General features: G+C 35.7%; 2 protein-coding genes and 2 long non-coding RNA genes across 5 annotated transcripts; all 4 read right to left on the bottom strand.

Moving 5' to 3' along the window:
- Positions 1 to 2: 2 nt before the first annotated feature.
- LOC116306365 (cathepsin O) lies at positions 3 to 10,591 on the bottom strand. The gene is made up of 12 exons (XM_031716412.2): positions 10,335 to 10,591; positions 10,006 to 10,114; positions 8,476 to 8,584; positions 7,420 to 7,462; positions 7,280 to 7,293; positions 6,864 to 7,017; positions 2,520 to 2,590; positions 1,640 to 1,687; positions 1,399 to 1,490; positions 990 to 1,064; positions 611 to 703; positions 3 to 450 (listed from the first exon to the last, which is right to left on the bottom strand). The coding sequence occupies exons 1-12, from the start codon at positions 10,557 to 10,559 to the stop codon at positions 413 to 415; spliced, it is 1,071 nt and encodes a 356-aa protein (XP_031572272.2). The 5' UTR covers positions 10,560 to 10,591; the 3' UTR covers positions 3 to 412.
- LOC116306366 (uncharacterized) lies at positions 5,443 to 6,849 on the bottom strand. 2 transcript variants are annotated; one of them, XR_004198255.2, is made up of 3 exons: positions 6,262 to 6,849; positions 5,920 to 6,173; positions 5,443 to 5,548 (listed from the first exon to the last, which is right to left on the bottom strand). It is a non-coding gene; the product is annotated as an uncharacterized LOC116306366 (long non-coding RNA). The 2 variants fall into 2 exon arrangements; XR_004198254.2 differs by having other exon boundaries at positions 5,920 to 6,849.
- On the bottom strand, positions 8,665 to 9,865 carry LOC148905524 (uncharacterized). Its single transcript, XR_016121742.1, has 2 exons — positions 9,490 to 9,865; positions 8,665 to 8,748 (listed from the first exon to the last, which is right to left on the bottom strand). It is a non-coding gene; the product is annotated as an uncharacterized LOC148905524 (long non-coding RNA).
- An 889-nt stretch (positions 10,592 to 11,480) lies between the features above and the next one.
- LOC116306372 (uncharacterized) lies at positions 11,481 to 20,312 on the bottom strand. Its single transcript, XM_031716417.2, has 18 exons — positions 20,013 to 20,312; positions 18,845 to 18,919; positions 18,088 to 18,261; positions 17,694 to 17,800; positions 17,376 to 17,434; positions 16,990 to 17,141; positions 16,578 to 16,718; positions 15,893 to 15,999; positions 15,758 to 15,816; positions 15,478 to 15,614; positions 15,016 to 15,180; positions 14,676 to 14,782; positions 14,367 to 14,419; positions 14,134 to 14,258; positions 13,581 to 13,922; positions 13,106 to 13,354; positions 12,588 to 12,777; positions 11,481 to 12,398 (listed from the first exon to the last, which is right to left on the bottom strand). Exons 2-18 carry the CDS (start codon positions 18,903 to 18,905, stop codon positions 12,371 to 12,373), a joined length of 2,256 nt encoding a protein of 751 aa, XP_031572277.2. The 5' UTR covers positions 18,906 to 18,919; positions 20,013 to 20,312; the 3' UTR covers positions 11,481 to 12,370.
- Between the last annotated feature and the right edge of the window lie 185 nt (positions 20,313 to 20,497).

Genomic DNA, 20,497 nt, shown 5'->3' with positions numbered 1-20,497 from the left:
AATGTTTATGAAAATTATATTGCAAAGTTATCGATTATATTTTTCAATGAAGTACAAAAACCTATTTACATATTTACTTCACTTAAAATAAGATGGTTCTTATTAATTTTTTAAATTATTAACAGTGCCTCTTTTCCCTCCTAATTCAGTAGAGCCGGTTGGGTTGTTTTGGAAGCGCGGGGGTAAGTTTGAAGCAGCACGCCTACTCGGCTCCAATATCCGCGCGTCCACAAGAACCCTAAAAAACTCGTCTTAACTGAGTCTGGAGGGGAATATGGGACGACTCGCAGTCTAGGCCGGTTTCGGCCGTGTAAGTGCTAGATACAAATTTTTTCCTTCTCCCTCTCCCACTTCCCGACGACCAATCTTATCCATCTTAGAGATCGACGAAATGCACTCAGAGCAGCATTTTTCATGGCACTGTAACGTATGAAGGATCGCCTGCGAGACCTGAAAGGCAAAGAGTGACAAATTTTTCCTTCACGAGCGAAGCAAGTGCGCGGTGGTGGTGGGGTGGTGGTGGGGTGGGGGGGGGGGGGGGGGGGAGGGGGTGTAATACGATACACAACATCATCTAAGGGGACTTAGAGAGAGATATAGAGAGACTTACCACAAAGGTTTTTACCAATTTTGATATACAGATAACCTTTGTCTCCAAAATCAGCTCCCCAAGAGTTCCTGACAATCCAATATGGAACTTCACCTTATGATCAAGAAAAAGAACTTATTCAAAGCACCTTAAAATGATTCCCGTTTATTCCTTTATTTTGGTGGCGAGCAGACGGAGGTAAAACTCCTCTTCCTCATACAAGTTTACTATTTCTCATTGCAACGCATGCGCAGTACACAAGTTTCCAAAATTAGAAATTTTCTAGTGGTTTTCGACGGAAAACCCCCTGTGTTATTTCAAGCTCTAGGCTCTTCGCTTTCACAGTAAATAAAATTAAAATGTCCGAATCCAATTGAATTGCCGGGCAAACGGGTCGTACCTGTTTCATCGTATCCAGTGATCTGTACAGCATGGTTGATGTCTGTATCTGTACAGTGATATTGAATGATTCCACCTAGAAATAATCAGTGAGACCAGAAATAGTCATTGAAATCAAATGTCTCACCTCCCTGGGGAGATTTAAATTATTAAGTCAAAAAACCTAACCATTACAAGGCCTCCACAGGAAGACAAAGAAAGAAAGAAGAGAAAGGAAAGGAGAAAGGAAAGGAGAAAGAAAACGGGAGGAAAGGAAGATGGAAGGCAGGGAGAGGAGAGGGAGATCGGAGAGAGGGACAAATCGAAACAAGGAAAGACGCAGGAAAGCAAGAAAAGAATCAAGGAAGCGAAGAAAATATTGTCTTAGTAGAACACATAAAGAAAGTCAGCGAAATAATACAAGTCTTTACCCAAATAGTCATGCCAGAGTGTTGCATCCACATTAACAGCCATGGGACCGATAAATGCTACTATGGGCTGCATAAAATTTGTTTCATTAGCACTGAAAAAAATACAACACAACAATTGATTTTAAGGTGTAAGAAGACAAGGTACTAATATATAATATAGGTTCTTTTTGATATCTACTTCATTATCTCAGTAAAGGTTTCAGTGATCGAAATAGGGTCAATTCAACAACTTTTCACTCACGTTTCGTAACAGCAATACTCGGAGATGCGCACTCCTTCTTTGCTATGCCTGAAAAAGAATTAATAGACTTTTACAAACCCGATAATACGCAGGTTCAAATTTTCGTAAACAAGTTTTCCTTATTAATTGTTTTCATTTTTGGTTATTCATAGTCCATTTTTACAAAGATTTCGCGCCTTTTTTCCGCTTTCAGTTCATTTTTTTCAGAGAAGCCAATATAATGGTAACGAGTTAGAAACCAGAAAAACCGGTTTTTTTGGCGCGCACTCATGAAGCGCCAGCGCGCGGGCGTTGCACTAACAGCGTTGCTACTTTGGGTCAAATGGCCAAAAACTGAGGAAGGAAAGGAAAGTTTTTCCGGCATTTAAAATTTAAAACACTTACTTTCTCTAAATATTTTGGAACTTTTCTTTAAAAAGAATTGAAAATATTCTGGAATTTGTTGAAGAAGTGGCCGGACACGAAAAAAGACACAAGTCTTTCCGTTATTTTCTACTAAAAGCGAAGAAAACGTTAGGTCAACATGTAACAGAAACTGGATGAAGGGGAAATGTTTGTCCGGTCTTTCTCTAAATATTTTGCAATTTTCTTTTAAAAATGAAAGAAAGACATCCTGAGATTTACAAAATGTGGCCGGAAACAAAGACACAAGTTTTTGATTTTTTTCTTTACTTAAAAGCGAAGAAAAACGGTAAAAAGGTAAGCTTTGGTGCTTTAGTTCCACACGATGTCATGATTTTATTTATTTATTTTTCTTCTCTCTTTGTAAACTTATGCTGTTCGTTCTGTTTTGGTCACAATTATATCTTCGAGGTTTGCCTTTTAGTTTCAAGTTAAATATAAGGATATTAATTAACAAAATATCTCAAACGAAACTCACTTTGCTTTATCGATGCATGTGGTCTCCTTGTCTTGATAGGGAAATTCTGATTCAGGTGCAACTGTATAGTCCTGAAAAAGTTACCATATAATTTGAGGTAAGATTTGCTGTTATTTAGCAACAGATAAGAATTCTTCCACTTTTAATGGGAAAAAAGGAACAAAAAGGGTGGACCAGGAGGGAGGAGATGACTTAAATGGTTTCCTATTAAAATTCTGAAACAGTCATGTATGACAGTGTAACGTCACATAGCAACCAAATCTTGGCGCGACGCGTCTACCAAAATGTCACAATAAAATTGTAATTTTAAAGGCGGGAATCTTGAAACGAAAAGCGGTCAAAACAAAGATTTAAAAGTTTATACATCTTTAATTTAACGTAAGCATAATAATTACTCATTAACTTATCAAGTTCAATACTTTTTTTTATCATATCAACGATCTAAAACTCTTAAAAGATAAATAATTTGAGCTACTGGCCTTTCGTTTTCTCGCCATTTTTTTCCCTACAAGAAAAGTTATCGCGTAGTTAGAAAAATCTTTTCTCTTCTTTCCCTTCATTTTATAAACCCAAACAAGGACGTTTTACTATTAAGCTGTTGGGCTTTTAACTAAGCTAAAGCACGTTTTCCCTTGTCTTTCCATTGTGCTCATCAATCCTTTCAAGTGTCAAAATTTACTCAGTAACTCGTTTATCGTATTCGCCTTCGTAAACCAGTCATACTTTTTGAACATTTTTTAGTCGAAAAATCAACATTTAGATGGTTTATTCATTATCTTTAGGGACCATAAATCATATCTGCGTTCAGTATCTTTGACCTCCTTTCCTCGACCTTGGATAAAGCATATTTTTTCTTTGTTAAAAATCTATTTTTTTTGTTCTGAAATTCTATTTATTTTACAGTAAGCTTATTTATTGTTGTCGAAAAATACTTATATAAAAAAACCTAAGCTTATACAAAAAAATGTTGATGACATTTATCAAGTTTAATTGAAAAATATTTTCAAACATTTCATTTTGTGGTTAAGAATAAATTTATTGAATATTTTATATGGAAAAAATTGTTTGCTAAAATTGCATGATTTATTATATTAAAAATTGATTTTAAAATATTGCAAGTTGTTAAAAATACATTCATTGGATATTTTTTTTAAATTTTTAAATATTGAAAAATTGATTTATAATATAACAATCATCTTTTACCCCACAAAGTGAGGTGAAATTTTTAAAAATACTGAAATTTATATTTGTATAGTTGAAACCTCACTGTTAAAAATGGCAATCTTCCTTTTGTATGACCTGTATTTTGACTCTGTTGGTGGTTTATTTTCTCAAGACTATTATCACATTGTACAGGTGATGATGGCAATCATCCTCTACCATGTTTTAATCTGTTTTATTTATCAAAATTCTTTCCTTGGGCCATGCAAAGTCCCATTTCTGGACTCTCCTTTTGAAAAAGACACTATGATACAGAATAACTCATTGCTGAAGAGAGACAAGCTGTACAGACGCACAAAAAAACACAAGAAAAATTATCTTTTACTGCAAGTGAAGAGCAAGAATCGTGCCAATTATTGTAAACAGCAGTCATTTAAAACTGTAAGAAGCCAGTGCAGGGACACAGCTGGTAATGGTGATCCTGTGTCATGGTTCTGGTACAAGATTCCAGTGTGATTCTTCAAATTTTCATAAGATTCGACAGTTTGCCTTGTCTCTGATGTGTTTAATATCTTTTGTTGTTACAAAGATGTGTGTTTGTGTGTGCTATAGTGGTACATTCGTTACCAATAATATTTAATCTTCTATTTTTCCCAAATTCTTTATGACACAATATTTGATGGTAGTATTAGTGTATATTTCTTTCTCTTTGAGGTGGGAACATTTATTCCTTATGTTCTACATTTAGACTGCTGTATCTTAGTTGAAGAGGTATTCAGTAAACTATTAGTTCCTGGTATGAACGTTTTATAAATGTATACTGAATGTTAAGCCTGGTCATAATTTTTTCCCAAATTCTTTATGACACAATATTTGGATGGTAGTATTAGTGTATATTTCTTGCTCTTTGAGGTGGGAACATTTATTCCTTATGTTCTACATTTAGACTGCTGTATCTTAGTTGAAGAGGTATTCAGTGAACTATTAATTCCTAGTATGAACTTTTTATAAATGTATACTGAATGTTAAGCCTGGTCATAATAATTGTGTGTATGATAATTGCAATAATCAAAACTACACTCACCCCAACAATCACACTTCACAACAAACTTCAACACCTGGATTCAAACCACTGATCAGCTGTTATCTTAAGCCCTGCTACTTATGCTCAGGGTTGGGAGGGGCGGGGGTAGGGGTAGAGAATTGGGAGGAGATGCTTGTCAAAAATGTTGAAAATGGCTTCTAAAATAATTATTTTTACCCCCAAAAAGGTACAAACTATCTATAAGTGCTAAGTGACAGAAGGGAGGTAATAATCCTAAATTTCAACTGTCAGTTTGGCTTTCATTTTTTCATTTCATTTTTTTGCAAAGAAACCACCTAACCCCCTGGGATATAATAAACGATCGGTCCCTTATGAAAAGCTGCAAACAGTATGTTCATGTAAAATGTTGTCTTTTCCCCATGTCCTTTTATTTGCTTGACTTCTTATTTTAAATCTAGTAATAGTTTATGGTTGAATCATCTATTTTGTATGAATGTTTGTCTTTGTTGCTCAGTTGTTTTCATCTCTGCCTGCATCTCTGAGTGTTAAGTGGGAGCCCTGACATAACACCCTGGTCCTGATATAACAACTTGTGCAGCAATCGTAGAGATTATAAAAACATTATGCATCACAGGAAAATTTCAGTGACATTGATATCTACTTGTTGATACTTAGAAATCGCTCGAATTATGAAAAACAACCACAACAACTTTCAAATACACTTTCCTTTCCTATTTATTAAACTTCATATATTTAATCGCGAAACACGCCAGTTTAACATTTGAGTTAAAAAGAACCAATATTAAATATGAGCTCGCCCAACCTGGAATATAAGATCATATTTCATGGATTAAAATCATTTTAGGATAGGAATAGGAAAGTACAACATGGATAATACAAGCTTTACTGTACGACTTTTGTGTGTTTAGAATAAGGTGGCAAAATATTATCTACAGATACAGTACAAACACTAAAAGTGTGCAACACTTTGCACTATTTAGTAGTAAATAGTGCTAATTAAACAATAGAAAACAATAATAATTTAACAGTATTTAGTGGTATTTATGTGACACACTTATAGTGTTTGTACTCTTCTCTGGGGTAGTTTGTTATTTATGTAAATAGTTAATTTTAAATTTGATGACTTTTGATTTTTTGATTCACTCTTATCGAGTTAATTATTCACATATTTACCTTTTGCAAGTCTGCCTTGTTGACTTATGATTTGTGCAAAACATGGTGTCAAACCAAAGGGAACGTTTTTCCAACTTCAAACAGATTGATGAGCAGTTGTGCAAAAGGTTTCTTCACGAAACTCCGCAAATACAAAGATGAATACCTAGGTTCCTTAACCTCCTTTTGTGATGCCATAGATCAAATCTTTAAGTCATCAAGGTCTTAAAATATTCTTGTGTGTCGTCTTTTTTCGAGTGGCTCTTGGAAAGGTACTTCGCAAAGAAAAATTCAATAACTAAAGATCTTTTTCGTTAAAAGCATCAAAGTAAGTGAAAAAACATTTTTGAAGGACTCCTTTACCCATATGACTGGTTCATAAAGCAATATCTTTGAGATTTTTTGGGGGAAAACGGGAAGATAAACACGAGCGTTTACTCTTCCCTCTTGGCCGCCATTGTGAAATCGCTGAACCGCGACGTGACGTCATACTGTCATACATGACTCATTCATTGTTTACCTTGGAGACGTCTCCTCCCTCCTGGGGTGGACAAAGAAATGTAGACAGACTTCACTAACATGTTAACCTAGCTTGACTATTAACTAAGATTTGACACTAACACCCTACATAGAGTGCAAACACATAATAAAATCAACTATAAAATCAACATTGTTAGAGTATAATAGTTTTAATTATTCAGTGGCAATTAGTCACTATCGGTTGCATGGTTATCACTAGTGATACAATTATATGCAGCTCCAAGGTAGTGCAACTGTTCTCACTATGAAAAGAGGTGATGAAAGTGAAGAGAACAAAATTTTTTTGTTTTTCTTGCATTGTTGCGATTGTGCTTATGCTTGCACTAATAGCTGCCAAATAAAAACTATTATTCAATGACAGTTTTGATCGCATTTCATGGATTTAGTATTGGGGTCTATTAAAAGTGATAGATTGTTAGACATACATGATCTTTTAACCACTTCAATGCATTGCATGTATTTCCACCACTACACCCGCTACCAGCACCACAAGAAATCAACTCCTGCACACTAAGTTCCTTCAAGGTACCATGTTTTATTGCCCACTGAGATTCTATGTTTTCTACTGCAGTAAAGGCCCTACATAATAAGATATAATTCAATCAGACAAATATATTTGTATTATCATATATAAACTCCTTTAATGCTATCACATACTAATAATATTTATTAAAAATCATTTGAACAATTTCTCAAGAAACTTTTAAAGTATATGCATCTTTTTACCAAACATTTAAAATTATTTTTACAAAGCATTGTCTCATAAATTGTCTCAGAAATTATTACATCTCAAAGTTATTTTTATTAGTTGCTTAAATGAAATAAATGAAAAAAAACTTACCAACAACTTCCACACTGAGGATTTTCCATGATTATGCAAAACAAATATTAAGGAAAATATATTCAAAAAATTTAGACATCTTACAAAGCCAACAGGTAATGCAAGAATTAAGAAAAAAATAATAATTGAGATATAAGTACCTTTCCCTGATTTTTCACTGCAGTTACTTTTCCTGATATTTTCCTTAAAACCGAAGATTGGCATTTGGTTATGAGTTAGTATGATTCCCAGTCACACACAACCATCTAGACCTCCATTGCAAATGAAAAATTGAGTTTTGGTGGATGTCAATCAAAAGAGTTTCTATTGTTTCTATACGCAAATAAATGTGCAAACACTATTCGTTACCGTTATTTCATGCTTCTTGTAGCTGTAATTCTCTTTCTTGGGATATATTTTCTCAAAAATGTCACAGAATTCCGTCTCCGAATTTCAAACTTTGACTGCAAAGCTATCTGTATTGCCTATGATTTGAGTGTCTTTGCTTTGAAGTCAAGCGTTTGAAATTCGGAGTCAGAATCCTTAGAAATTTTTCAATGATTGACGTCTACCAAAACTCTATTTTTCGTTTGTAATGAAGGTCAAGTTGGTCGGGTGTGACCGGAAATTACAGTAGAAAACAGATTGGGTCAAACTGCACCATCTCATCACTGGTAATTGGATATTAGATATTTTTCCTTTTCTCATTTAAATCTGACTTCCTGAATGATAGGTGGCATGTACATGAATAATTCCAAACGAAATGCATACCGGCTTACTATTTATAACCAAAGGTATCCAAAATAATAACAGCTACTTTCATTTTTTACGAAAGAAAGAAATAATTTGGTTGCTTTGCTGTGTGCAGTTATGAAGAACTTAGGGGCGAGAAGAATACTTGAGAATTTTTGAAAAGCACTCTTCTATCAATATAAATGGAGTTGAAACATAAATAAATCAGAAAAAATTTGTTCCAGAATGGAATCATACATTTATATGGTATAATCCTCAATATTATAGCACTCCTGGTCCCCTGACACAATTTTCTAAAGTTCTGCCAATCCCTGTGCACTCCCCAGGTCAACAGTGCACTCTTTACCCCCTTTCTGACAAGTCTCCATTTTACTGGGGTACTTAAATCTAAAGGTGTTGATTAGCAAGAAGTTAAAATATTTGCATTAGATCACAGAGAATTGAACTATGATCAAGTTTCTTACCAGTCCCAGTGTGGAGGAAGTTGCAGATTGGGTGCTTCTGCCAGACATTCACTGTTTGTATTCATTGCAATAATTTGTGATGGCTTTCTGTAGCCCATTCTTAAAAACTCTGAAATTTTGAGAAATGAATCTCACTGTTATATTTATGTAACCGGCGGCAAGGCGCTCAGCTATGAATCAGATTGCAAGTGGTTTTGACAAAAGAATTTATTGAAAAATTCACACAACTTTACAATACATGAAAAAAAACGGGAACGAGATTACAGGATATCTCTTATGAAAACAAGAAAAATATTTACAATGAGATAAAATAAATTTGTAGCTTATCTAAATAGCTAAAAAGTTATGAATAGAATACAGTCTTGCTAGATATAACTAGAAACGGAAATACGTAAATTACGTCACAGGTAATTTGAATATTGCATACTGATTAGCAGTGTTTACAATACGCGAGTGAAAATTACTAGGTTGCAAAGTTTAATGTACAAGTCGGTAAACCGTTTAAAATGAACTAAACCAATGGAAAAAGCAATAGGAAAAATTGACTAGAGGTTAACTATGACTTTAGGTAAGTATTTTAACCTTTGTTTATGACAAACTAAGAATTACACGGTTTACTGAACACGCGGTCGCGACAATGACCTTGAGTGTAGAGTTTAAGTAGCGAACAAATTAAAGGTTGGAAAGAAAAGGTCTTTTATCCCGCAGTTAAGGCTATTTATCGTAGTAAAAAGGTTAAACAAGCGAGTAAGGCGGTAGCGATCCTATAGTAAACGTTTTAAAGAGTTTAAAAGACAAGATACACTCAGCGTGATTACTAAATTACTACTGCGTGAATAACTTTGTACTAAATTACGCGCTAATGCGACTAGAATTACTACAACATGAAACGAATGCTTAACAAATATGTAGAAAATCTAAGCTATAAAATATAATGACTAGTTAACGATATGAACATAGATTTGTCCTAAATCTATCCTAGGTATAAGTGTAAAAGGCTTCAAAGATTCATACCTTTACATCGTAGAGAATTCCTTGTCTTGATATGTGCAACGTCTTCAAGAACTTTTACTACACTGATTTAAGCTTAGTTTGGGCCTACTTTTATGGAAAAACCTGCATTCTTAAGACCTTACACATCCTATGCAATGTTGCACGCCCTAGGCGCAAACAGGATGTCCCAAACACGAACTCACGTAAACAAGCGCCAAACCTAGGCATGACTCACTGTAATGTAATTACGTACGGAAATTATTTCTTGCTTACGCATTTTCCACGCAAACAGTTAACTAAAGAATTACATTCCTATGTGTACACGAGGCATTCCTAATTAAAAATATAGATTTATGACTAAATAATTACTGTCCAAAATAGTGTCTTTTGACTCTGTCACATTTAGTCTGTATGTGGATTCTCTTTCTACTTTCCTAAGTGAGAAGTGGATAAACATGGAATATTTGCAATCAGATAAAAATAACATTTGCATTTTACAGCTACATTTATAATTTCGATTAAGGGTATCAAAAGTACCTTTAAATTCCTGAAGTGTCCAATCTGAAAACTTATTGACTCCATACACTGCACTTCCATTAAGCTCTTTTTCCCTTTGGTTCAGTTTAAATTGCCTTGCCAAACTTTGCTATGAAAAAGTAAACGAAACGAGGAAAACCCGGGAGGAAAAGAAAGAGGATTAATTCGAAATGGCCTTCTTACAAAATGTTTTTAATGACAATTTTTTTAATGACAATTCTAAAAGAATTGGAAGACATCTGTAAATATTTTTTATATAGCTATAGAAAATCATTTTTGAACAAACAGTTACCTAATATCATTATACCATATTATATAATGCAGCATACCTTGAATATCTCTTGTCGCTTGTAATATTCGTTGGGATCATTTAAATATGTTTTGTTATGCCGTATCACGTACTGTTTAAACAATAAGCTTATTTCTTCATTTCGTGTCTGATTACTGATCACTTTCTCGTCCACTGGTTCCGCTATTACTACAGAAACCAAACTATAATATATAAGAAGTAAAACTGCAAATTCTAGACGGTAGAAGCGCTCCATAGCCATCATCTGAAGGCAAAATCCCCACTTCCTAGTATTTTAAAAAGACTTTCACCAGACGTTCCTAACATATATCGAGGAGGACTGGTATCACGACACAGGGTGACCAAATAAATATAGATTAATCTATAATTTTTTGTTACTTCGAAACAATTTTCCTTGTCACATCTTTGTTATATTATTACATTTCAATCACCATGAAATAATTAAACAGATACCATTTGGTAGCTGTTTGAACAATTTTATTTATTTTTACCTGGCTCTTTTTACTTATTAAATTTACGAAAGCCTTATCTCTTGAGACTTCGTTGAATTCGATCACCTGGTCTCTTGTGTAGTCACAAATATTTCCATGCAGAACAACAATACCATTGCATGATATTCAAATTCTACTTTACTGAAGCCCAAACATTCTTTAGGACCAACTAAAGCAACAGGATTTGACATCAAGGAGTTGGATTTGAAGGAGTTTCTCACCGGCTGGTGCTGACATTGGGTAAGTACTTTTAGTTCATCCCTTTATGGTGGTTTGAGGTCTAAAATATCATTCAAAAATGCAACAATCTTGTCGTTATAGGGGAAAGGTGTAATGAATTGCTAGGTTGTGTACATTGCGCTTTCGGCTCGCTGCGGTGTATTTTATTTTCATAATATGTTTGACCACTTAATATGTTAGCAAAATTGCATGGCGTCTTTTGGATATCCTTTTAATTAATTGTTTTACGTTTTTTAAGAGTACGTTTCTAGATATCTCAATGTAGTGAGGGAGCCGCCATTTTGATTTGCCCTTTGTTTTTGTTTCGGTAACCTCGTTCTGAAGAGTACCAAATCGAGACCACAGGCCAAGGCCACAAGGTCTAACAACACGACCGCGCGTCACTGGCGCGAGAAAGAAATGCAACTTAATATAAAGCATGAAAGTATACAAAATGTCGTTGTTTTGTACAAATACTGTACTTTTTTAATAATCAGTATATTTCTTAAGAAAATATCACTACATTTCTATCTATATTTATTGATTTTTTGCAAAAAAATACATAAGTGTTGATTTAAAGTACGTTTTATTTAGCTGCGCATGTCAAGTAGAACCCTGACATCATTGTTTTTGGCTTCCAAAATACCATCATTTTCACTCACTTTTCCTGGAAAATTTTGGCTTTGGTTGGTGCCTTAAAACTCGTGCATTTTCGCATTTTTCTCTTAATAATTAGCGATTTATAATAATTTAACAATTCAATTAGAGTTTACTTTGCATGATTTTTCAGTAAACTTTGAGCTTTTTTTCGTACCAAAATACAATGGTAAAATTTTCCTGGGTTCCAAAGGTCGAAGGTGCGTCACCGAAGCAGACGTCCAAGAAGCAATGAAGCCGTGAGAGAGCCTCTGTGTTTCCAGCGTATTATAAATCCATTACGTCAAAACTTTCGAGACTACAGAAATGTAACGAATAGTGTTTCCATAGGGCTTAACAACAAAATTTAAAACCTCGAGCAAAAGATCAATCATTCGTTCGAATAAATTACCTTCACCACAATACAATATAATATAACTACAAAACTCAAATTGTAACTAATACTACGAACCTGTACTACGCACCAAATATAGCAAGAACAAGAAGATACACTAACTAAACCGGCATTTTTACCATAAAACATTTCATATTTTTTCGAAGGAAGATATTTAACGAATATCAATGCATTAGTTTGTTACTGCCTGACAATGAAAGAAGATATTAAGTCATTATATATATATATATATTTAAAAAAACATTTAACGACACTCCATAGATTTTCGTTCTGGCTTGTGACAGCTAGGGACTCTTATTTGAAGTGATTTAAGAGTGCATACCTACAAAAAGAGAAAGTTATTAGTTTACAGACTGATAAAGGGACAGAGCGTTTCCAAGAGAGGAATCAAGGGCTTACTGCCTATCTCATGAGAACAGTACAAACATGTAAACAAGAAAATGGGAGCCCTGGCCCCCTTGGCACCCCACTGGCTACGCCCTTGGACGTAGTAGAAAAACTATCAACTCACCTCTTGTAAATTCTAATAGCCTTAGTGCTGAGCGTTATATCCATGTCCTCAAGCGAACGCCTTTTCTTTTGCTTCTTGTCTCCAATGTATGAGTGAATCATTCTCTTTATGTTCGCTTTCCATGGAACTAAAGGGTTTCCTTGTCGTGCGCCAGCAGCCATCACTTTAGCTATGAATTGGCGTCCAACAGCTGAAAGAAGCATAAAATTACCATGGTATAACTAATAAATCGTTATGGTACAATGACACGCCCAAAATGAGCAAAGAGGAGAGTTTTTAATTGCATTTTTTCACACTTCACTTTAGGAAGTAGCTGCGAAAGCCAGTCAGACTTAGACTCCGCTCCACGTGACTTGGCTACTTTGATTACTCAACATTATCATTTCCAAATAAATCAACATTGACTGAGGTAAATTTAAACTTTTTTGCATTTTTGTTTTGTTAGTTTGCTTTTCTTTGTTAATTTAAAGCTGTAAATATGTAACTAAAACATTTTTTTCTGTATTAAAACTGAGTACCTGTGTTTTCAAGACAAGCACGATTGTCAATGCCTTCTTTGTCGTGCGATGAAAGCTTTACTAACACAGCATAGTGCCAATATTGCCACTGATTCTGTGCAGGTCCACCGAGGTACTCTTTTGGATAGGGCTCATTCATGTTCTGACAAATGATACTTAGATGACAACTGGGTCTTGCCTTGATAACGTACTCTCCATCCTGGTTTCCTATACCACATGATCGTATTTCCTCGCATGAACTGGGAATTCCTGCCAAGATCAGAGTTCAAGAAAGATTCAAATAGTTAGTGCAAGTGCTAAAATGCTAAAATGCAAGTGCTAGATGAGTTAAATAGATAAGAAACGCCATGACTACAAAATCAGTTAACTTTTTTGTCTTCTTTGTGGAGCATGGAAACTTATGAGTTTATTGACCTGACACTGTACTATTTGTAGAACATGCCAAAGTAATCTCTCGGTAATCTGCTCATGATACCTTGAGGTAAGGGCACCACACCGCCATTATAGGATATCACAGGTGGTTTTGCAGGAAGAATAGGAACATCTGACGATGCAGGTACAGCAGGTACTGCTGCTTGACTTGGAACTGTCTGTCGAGCCTGAGTTGGAGCAGCCTGTGTCACAACAGGCTGAGTCGGAGCAGCTTGCGTTACAGCAGCCTGCGTTGAGGCAGGTTGACTTGGAGCGGCTTGTGTTACTGCAGCCTGCGCTACGGCAGGTTGTGTTGCAGCAGCCTGAGTTGGAGCAGCAGTGTTGGATTGACCTGTCTGTCCTGTTTGTCCAGCCTGACCTGACGTCGCATCTGCTGGCTTCTCAACTGCCAAGAAAAAATAGTACCATTTAATTACTGGGCTTAATGTGGTAGCACAATGTGGGTTATTTCCTCTCTCTGCTGTTCCACCAGATTAGAAGATATCATTCACATTAGGTCTCGGTCAAGTTTATTTTCTAGATTTTCGGTAGAACTTTATCTCATAGTAATGTCAAACTCATGAGAATCAAAAATAGTGTAAAGTGTATTTTCTTACTTATTACTGGTAATCCACCCAGAACACCAGAAGCAATTGCGTCGTTCAATGGTTTTAGAGTTGGAGATTCGTTTGCAGGGAACGTGATGGTGAAGTCAGCTCTGATCTTGTTATCAGGAGTACGGCTGTCGACAGAATAACCATACACGAACATTTAACTTCATTCCGACGTTAAGCCTTATTGGCTGGTTACGAGAGCAAGAATAATTGAACTTAAACGCGTATCTGCTGACCTTAGACCTGTGATCTTTACATCGACATCATATGGTTTATATGCTTCTTTAATCTAGAAAAATGAAAGAATTGAGAATTCGTAAATAATAGTGTTAAAGATTGTATTAGAGTAAGGCGTAAAGGGAAAATAGTTACGGTGTCATAAGGGCATACTGGCCATGCATCAACATGGGAGTACCTCAAGGAAGTATATTGGCACCTCTTTATTGCATTTCTTAATTCCATATTCAGCATAACGATGACTAAACGTTTTTGCATTGAATCAGGCTACGGATAGGACATTTCGCAAGGATCAATGTGTAACTTACAGCTTTTGCGATAGTGTCAGATAATATTTTGTCGGTTGCGCTCCTTGGATCATCCATGAAGGGATACCAGGTTTGATCAAGAATTACATGACCAGACAGAACTTGACCTGTGAAAATAAGAAATAAATTTACATTATACTCAATCATAGAAATATTTACTAAAACTGACCTTTGTCAGTGATAGGTATAACCTTATCCTTCATCAATACATAGTGACTAGTTTGAATACCGTTTTTTACGCGGCCTGAATAAGCCTGAATTCAAACGTTCTTTTGTCTCTAAAGTCAAATAAGCAAGCCTAATGGGCTAGCACAATGCAAACCAGTACCAAAGTGGTTACCTGGTGATGGTGTTGCGTAGGCCGGAATAGGCACTGGCGCTGGTGGCTGGACATTTTCTTGAGGTTGATAAGGCACCAGGGCCTTAGTTGGTCGTAGTTGATCCACTTGTTCGGTGTTTTGGGGCGGATTATAAACAGGTGGCTTTGAACCTGGTAGTTCACCGTCTGAAAAAACCAAAGAAATAAAAGTCAACTAAAAATTTGGATGTGTGTGCTTGCTGGAAACGCCTTTCAGGAACAACCTCCCTCAGGGCTCTACCACGCAGAAGCTTCGCCTCTTTTTTCCAGAATCTGGACTCGATAGGAGTAAAGATTACCAAAAAGAAATTCAAAAAGAAGTTCGAGATTCTAGGGAAGGGCGCATACATGGACCGTTGATGTGCTGGCCTTAGGACATCGAATATCACCCAAAAAAAGTTCATTATTAGTTAAGCCAAAGTAACTTATGGAAATGGTACTTACTTAGATAGTCCTCAAAGATGGGTATATCACCCAACATTCCTGACTTAACAAGCTGAAGAATCTTTGCCATGGGATCATAATCACCAGGCTTGAACCGCAATACGATGCGAATAAATGGATGCTCATCCGGCCCCTCACTGAACAAGCAATAACAGCACATTATAAAACGCTTAGGTTAACTACGAAGAAGATTCTACTTGTCTGCGCAAACGTTTGGGAGAATTCAGTGCAAAGTTCATTGTTTTGATTTCTTAAGACGAACTTCCCATACTGCACCTACCTGATACTCGTTACTCGGTCATCAACAAAGTTTGGCTTGTTGTCAAAAATGATTTTTACCTGGAAATATACAAATACAAATATAGCTTTCTCGAGTATTCGTTTCTTATTTCGTTAGTAATCATTAGTTACTCACAATATTTTGGATGTGGTCCTCAAGGTGTTTGGTCACATTGTTGCTGCCATCGCTCAGTCTTGGGTCCCAAGGACGTTTGAGCTTGATATCGTACTGAAACTCTTGATCTAAAAAGCCAAAAAAAAAAAGACTTTTGTTAAAATAAATAAGTTAAGTGATCATTGATTGATTGGAATGTAAGTGAACGCTAGAGGGAACTGGTTGTGAAACCCAGCAAACTTCAAAGGACTGGCCCTTTGTTTCGCGTTTAAGGTTGAACTGCATGCACCATAACGTGACAACGCGTTGCAGTGTAAAACAATATGGCGGACATATATGATCCACTCTGTTAACTATGACGCAGTGGAAACTGACCAAGAACCCGTTACAGAAATATCTTACATGAGAAACAACTGTCTTGTCGTTATTAAATGGAAAGAATAAATGGTGTGCGCTGCGCTACTATTTCTGGATGTAATTAAGTTGCTTATTGGTGTTTTTCCTGTGGTTTGATAGATTTTCTACTGATTCTCTGGTTTCCTCCGTCCTCCAAAATCAAATCATTACGATTTGATTTTTTGGCTTTTATTTTCAGGAGGTTGAAGTTCCACTCAGTTTTGACTGCGAAAAAACTGTATTTAAGAATCTATACAACCAAATGATTGTTGATGAGGATTTATAATCCTGGCACAGCCGGGCTACTTACATGGACCAGTATATACAGCAGTTGTAGGTGCCAGTGTAGTTAATACTGTTGGTGCATATGTTGGGTTACCATGAACGTCCAACAGAGACACCTTTCCTGATGTTGAGTTTGATTTATTTGGAGTTGATGGCTTCTGGGTGTCTGTAAAGATAAGCTTGATAATGAATGAAAGCTGGTAATTGTTAATTAGCCAAATGCCACTAGTTCACGAAAGAGAAAATTGCGTTCTCTTTAAAGAAGTTAACTGGGATGATGGAAGCCATGAAAATATTCTCTTTTTCTTTTACTCACTCACTCTTTCATTCTTTCCTCTCTTCCTCCTTGATTTCTTTCTTTCTGCATTCCTTCTCCTACCCTAAGAGTACTTGAATCAAAAAATAGAGATTTTCTCCTGATCATATGATTAACTTACCAAAGATAATGAAATAGTCGGGAGACACTTCCATTCCTGAGATCCTGCCTGATTCCACGATCTCGCGTAGATGCACAAGTGGATCTTCTTCGCTTTGATCGAAATCAAACTCGATATCAGCGAGAATCTGTGGATCTTTGTCGTTGGATTTCCTGCGTAAATGGTTAAGATTTCTTAGTTACTTTTTAAAAGAAAAAATATATATATTTGTGGGGTGCATCGCCTCCCGTGAGAATGAAAGTCGAAAGACATAATGGCCGCCATGTTGGAGACCATTTATTTTGTATAAGCAAATTAACATGCCAAGTAATATATACCCAAGGAATATTAGTGTAGGGCGAAACGTAGAAGAGAATAAAGTAAAAATATTAGCAAATATAACTTACTTTAACGTCATGACTTTGGATTCAATGTATTCTGTATCTCCAATGAGCTCTGTGAATATCTGCGCACAGTATTAGCGTAAGATTTACTTGTGTTAACTTACAGTTTTATGGCTAATCTATTGTTCCTCTCCATGCAAATAAAGACACTGCAAACGACTTCTTTTCGTATGAGATTGTAAGAACATCTAATAAAAATGCCAATGTAAAAATGCCCTCCCGTCTCAGTTGGTCCTATACATTTCCAAGCAACGCGAGTTCTTAGATCTTCTTTGGAACTATGAAAAAAGGGGAATCGTAAATGTGTAGTATTGTACTCACCGCATCAAGTATGTTACCATCCATCATGCGGTACGGCGTTGACGTATGATTCTCCATTGCGTCCATCCAGCTTGTTAAGAATTTTATCTCTACTTTTATAGCTTTTGCTGGAAAATGAAGAAAGGACTTACTATGTGATTGCAAAAAAATATTAGAAGGTTATATTGCAATACAGGCAACTTTCTGTCTTGCCCTTCTTCAGTTCTCTCTCTCACACCGTCAGTCTAATTGGAGATAGAAGTGCACTTGTTGACCTTGCATTATATCCTTTTCCAGGTATGACACAAAAATGCTAAAAATAGCATAAGAGTTGTAAAATATGACTTTTTTTTTCGCGGCCTAGCCCCACCCTTGAATTTCAAGACTCGCAGTTGCCTTTCTTGTGATTCCTTACTTGGTCCAACAGCTAAGCTTCTCCTCATTCTCGTGAGCTTTTTTCTGAGAAGCACGAGTTTGTCCATGTCAACATCACGGCGACGTCTTGAAAGCCATATGTTGTGCATAGCTTTGATCACAACACTTCGACGTGATCTGTGAAGCTCGGGTGATTTCATCATTGGCTTCGATTCTACCATAAAAGAAAACAGTTAGTAAACTTTTTAGATAGTGCATTGCAGTTTAGTGACCACTTTTGGTGTTTTTTGTTGTCATGACTACAGCATCCTAGAGATTCCCGTAAAAGGAAGCCCCATCCAATTTCTCGGCCTATAAGTTTTGACAAGATCTCACTGCGTGACGAGGTGCGGAAAAATAGTTGTTCTATTGATGAATCCAAACCCATGAAATTCAACGTCGATCCCAATCCAATCCCATTTGTCATTTCATTCCTTCCGCAATGTCGCTCTTTTGTATGACTCTTTGCTAACAATGGTTGCTAAGCGACAGTTATATTGTTGTATATCTTTATGAAAATAAATGTTTAAACATAATGCCAAGTAGTAATTGATATCATGAGATTCATGCAAATGCTTCATGATTATTTTCTTTTTCTTGTTTATCAGAGCCATGCAAGAATTCTGGTGTTGAAAATGCTGCCTTCTGCAACTAGATGTATTCTCTGTCTCAAGGAAGAGTATTGTATGAAGGACTTTGCAACTGACATGGTTTCAAGACATCATACACGCATGCGCAACATATTGTATTGGACTCACCTGTGAGAGAATTGGTCACCAATTGAATGGTAAGTACTGTACAAAATATTAGCAGTTTCATGTTTATTTTAATTCCTTAAAAACAAATAAACAAAAAGTACGTCAAAATACATAAACTATATTTCATACTTCGCTTAATAGATGTTAATGTTAGGAACAAAGTATTTGCTTATACAGTACAACTTCGCACAGGTCGATGAAAATACAGGTGTATTCTGATAATTCCGAAGTGTTTGCTAAAACCAATAATATTTACAAATTCTTAGTGAAACAAACGCTTTCTCCTCCGTCTCCGACACCGTGGTATACTGGTATATCTTATAAACAAGAAATCCGGTTCGATGGTCACCATATAATATTACGTTAATTTTCGTTCCAAAATCTCTTTTATCTGATTAATCAAAAAACCTGGCGATCCAGTGCAAAGCGTTTAACTTTGGCTTCCCACTTCAAGCCACATCCTATAGTACCTGTATGATAATGTTTTACACGTACAAAATCGGCAAATATAATGTCTTTAGACCACAATATCTAAAAGACAAATCAGTCTTCTTTCATTCACTTTCTATTCTTAACAAATATCTGGTTACCTTGCACGTATTTATTGCTAGGATTAATGACATATTACCGCATTAATCTTTGATCGCGCGCGCAATGAAAGTTTTCCCTTTTCAATCTTTGGTTATAACTCTTTGATTAATTCTTTCTGATTTACTATAAAATGTATTGAATTCTATTAAAATATGAAAATAAATGGGTTTACGGATATAATAATTTAAATTTAGACTGGCAGTAAATGACATAAATAATTATGTCATTTTGAATCAGTGAGAATAAAGAATAAAATAACAAAAATGAAAACTGCTGATTCTTGAAAATAATCGAAGTCATATCCAACAAACGAAATAAAGTTCCCAAAGATAGTATATAAAAAGTGGTATAAATTAGTTTAATAACAAAATATCTGTAGAAAGAGTAGTAACCGGCTAGGATAGAGATTCGTGATAAATAAGGATATATAAACAAGCGGCCTTCAAATCAGTTCAAACCCTCATTTGAGTCAGTTTTTCCCTCTCGTCTAACAAACCATATACGAGTTTAACCAGATCCTACGCATTCTATGTGTATAAGAAATATCTAACATTAAGAACATAGATTTTTTACTAACCTTATAACTTTATATACCAAGGAGAATGACAACGGTTCCTTTATCAGCTATGGACCATAGGGGCTTTCAAACACCGCAATAACACCCGAGTCCCATGATCAATCCACTATATCGCTTTTAAGTCTATCCTTTATGCTGTTTTTGTGATTTTCCTTTGTCTTACAAAGATTAAAATTTCTATTTCTAAATTAGAGCCGATTTTTAAAGTAAGGTTAGCGAGAGAGAACGGGATGGAAGCCAGAGATGAAAGTTGTGCATAATTGATGCCCGAATGACAAAGATCAACGAATGGATTTCCACGTAAAAACAAAATATGTACCAGTACGAGTACCCGTTGATCAACCGGTATCTACTCGTCTCTTTTCTGCTTGGATGGGGCTCCTCTGAATTCGTTACCGAACTTTTTAAACAAGCCGTGTGTGTTCAGAAAACTTCTTCTGGTGCTGCATTGTTAGTGACCTGTTTCATCAACTAACATTTCGATG

This window comes from Actinia tenebrosa, unplaced genomic scaffold (genome assembly GCF_029948245.1).
Source record: "Actinia tenebrosa isolate PJP-AT-01 unplaced genomic scaffold, QUT_ActTen_1.0 PGA_scaffold7__59_contigs__length_16204524, whole genome shotgun sequence".
Lineage (NCBI taxonomy): Eukaryota > Metazoa > Cnidaria > Anthozoa > Actiniaria > Actiniidae > Actinia > Actinia tenebrosa.
Note: the sequence above shows the minus strand (reverse complement) of the source record. Positions and strands in the feature narration are given on the sequence as shown.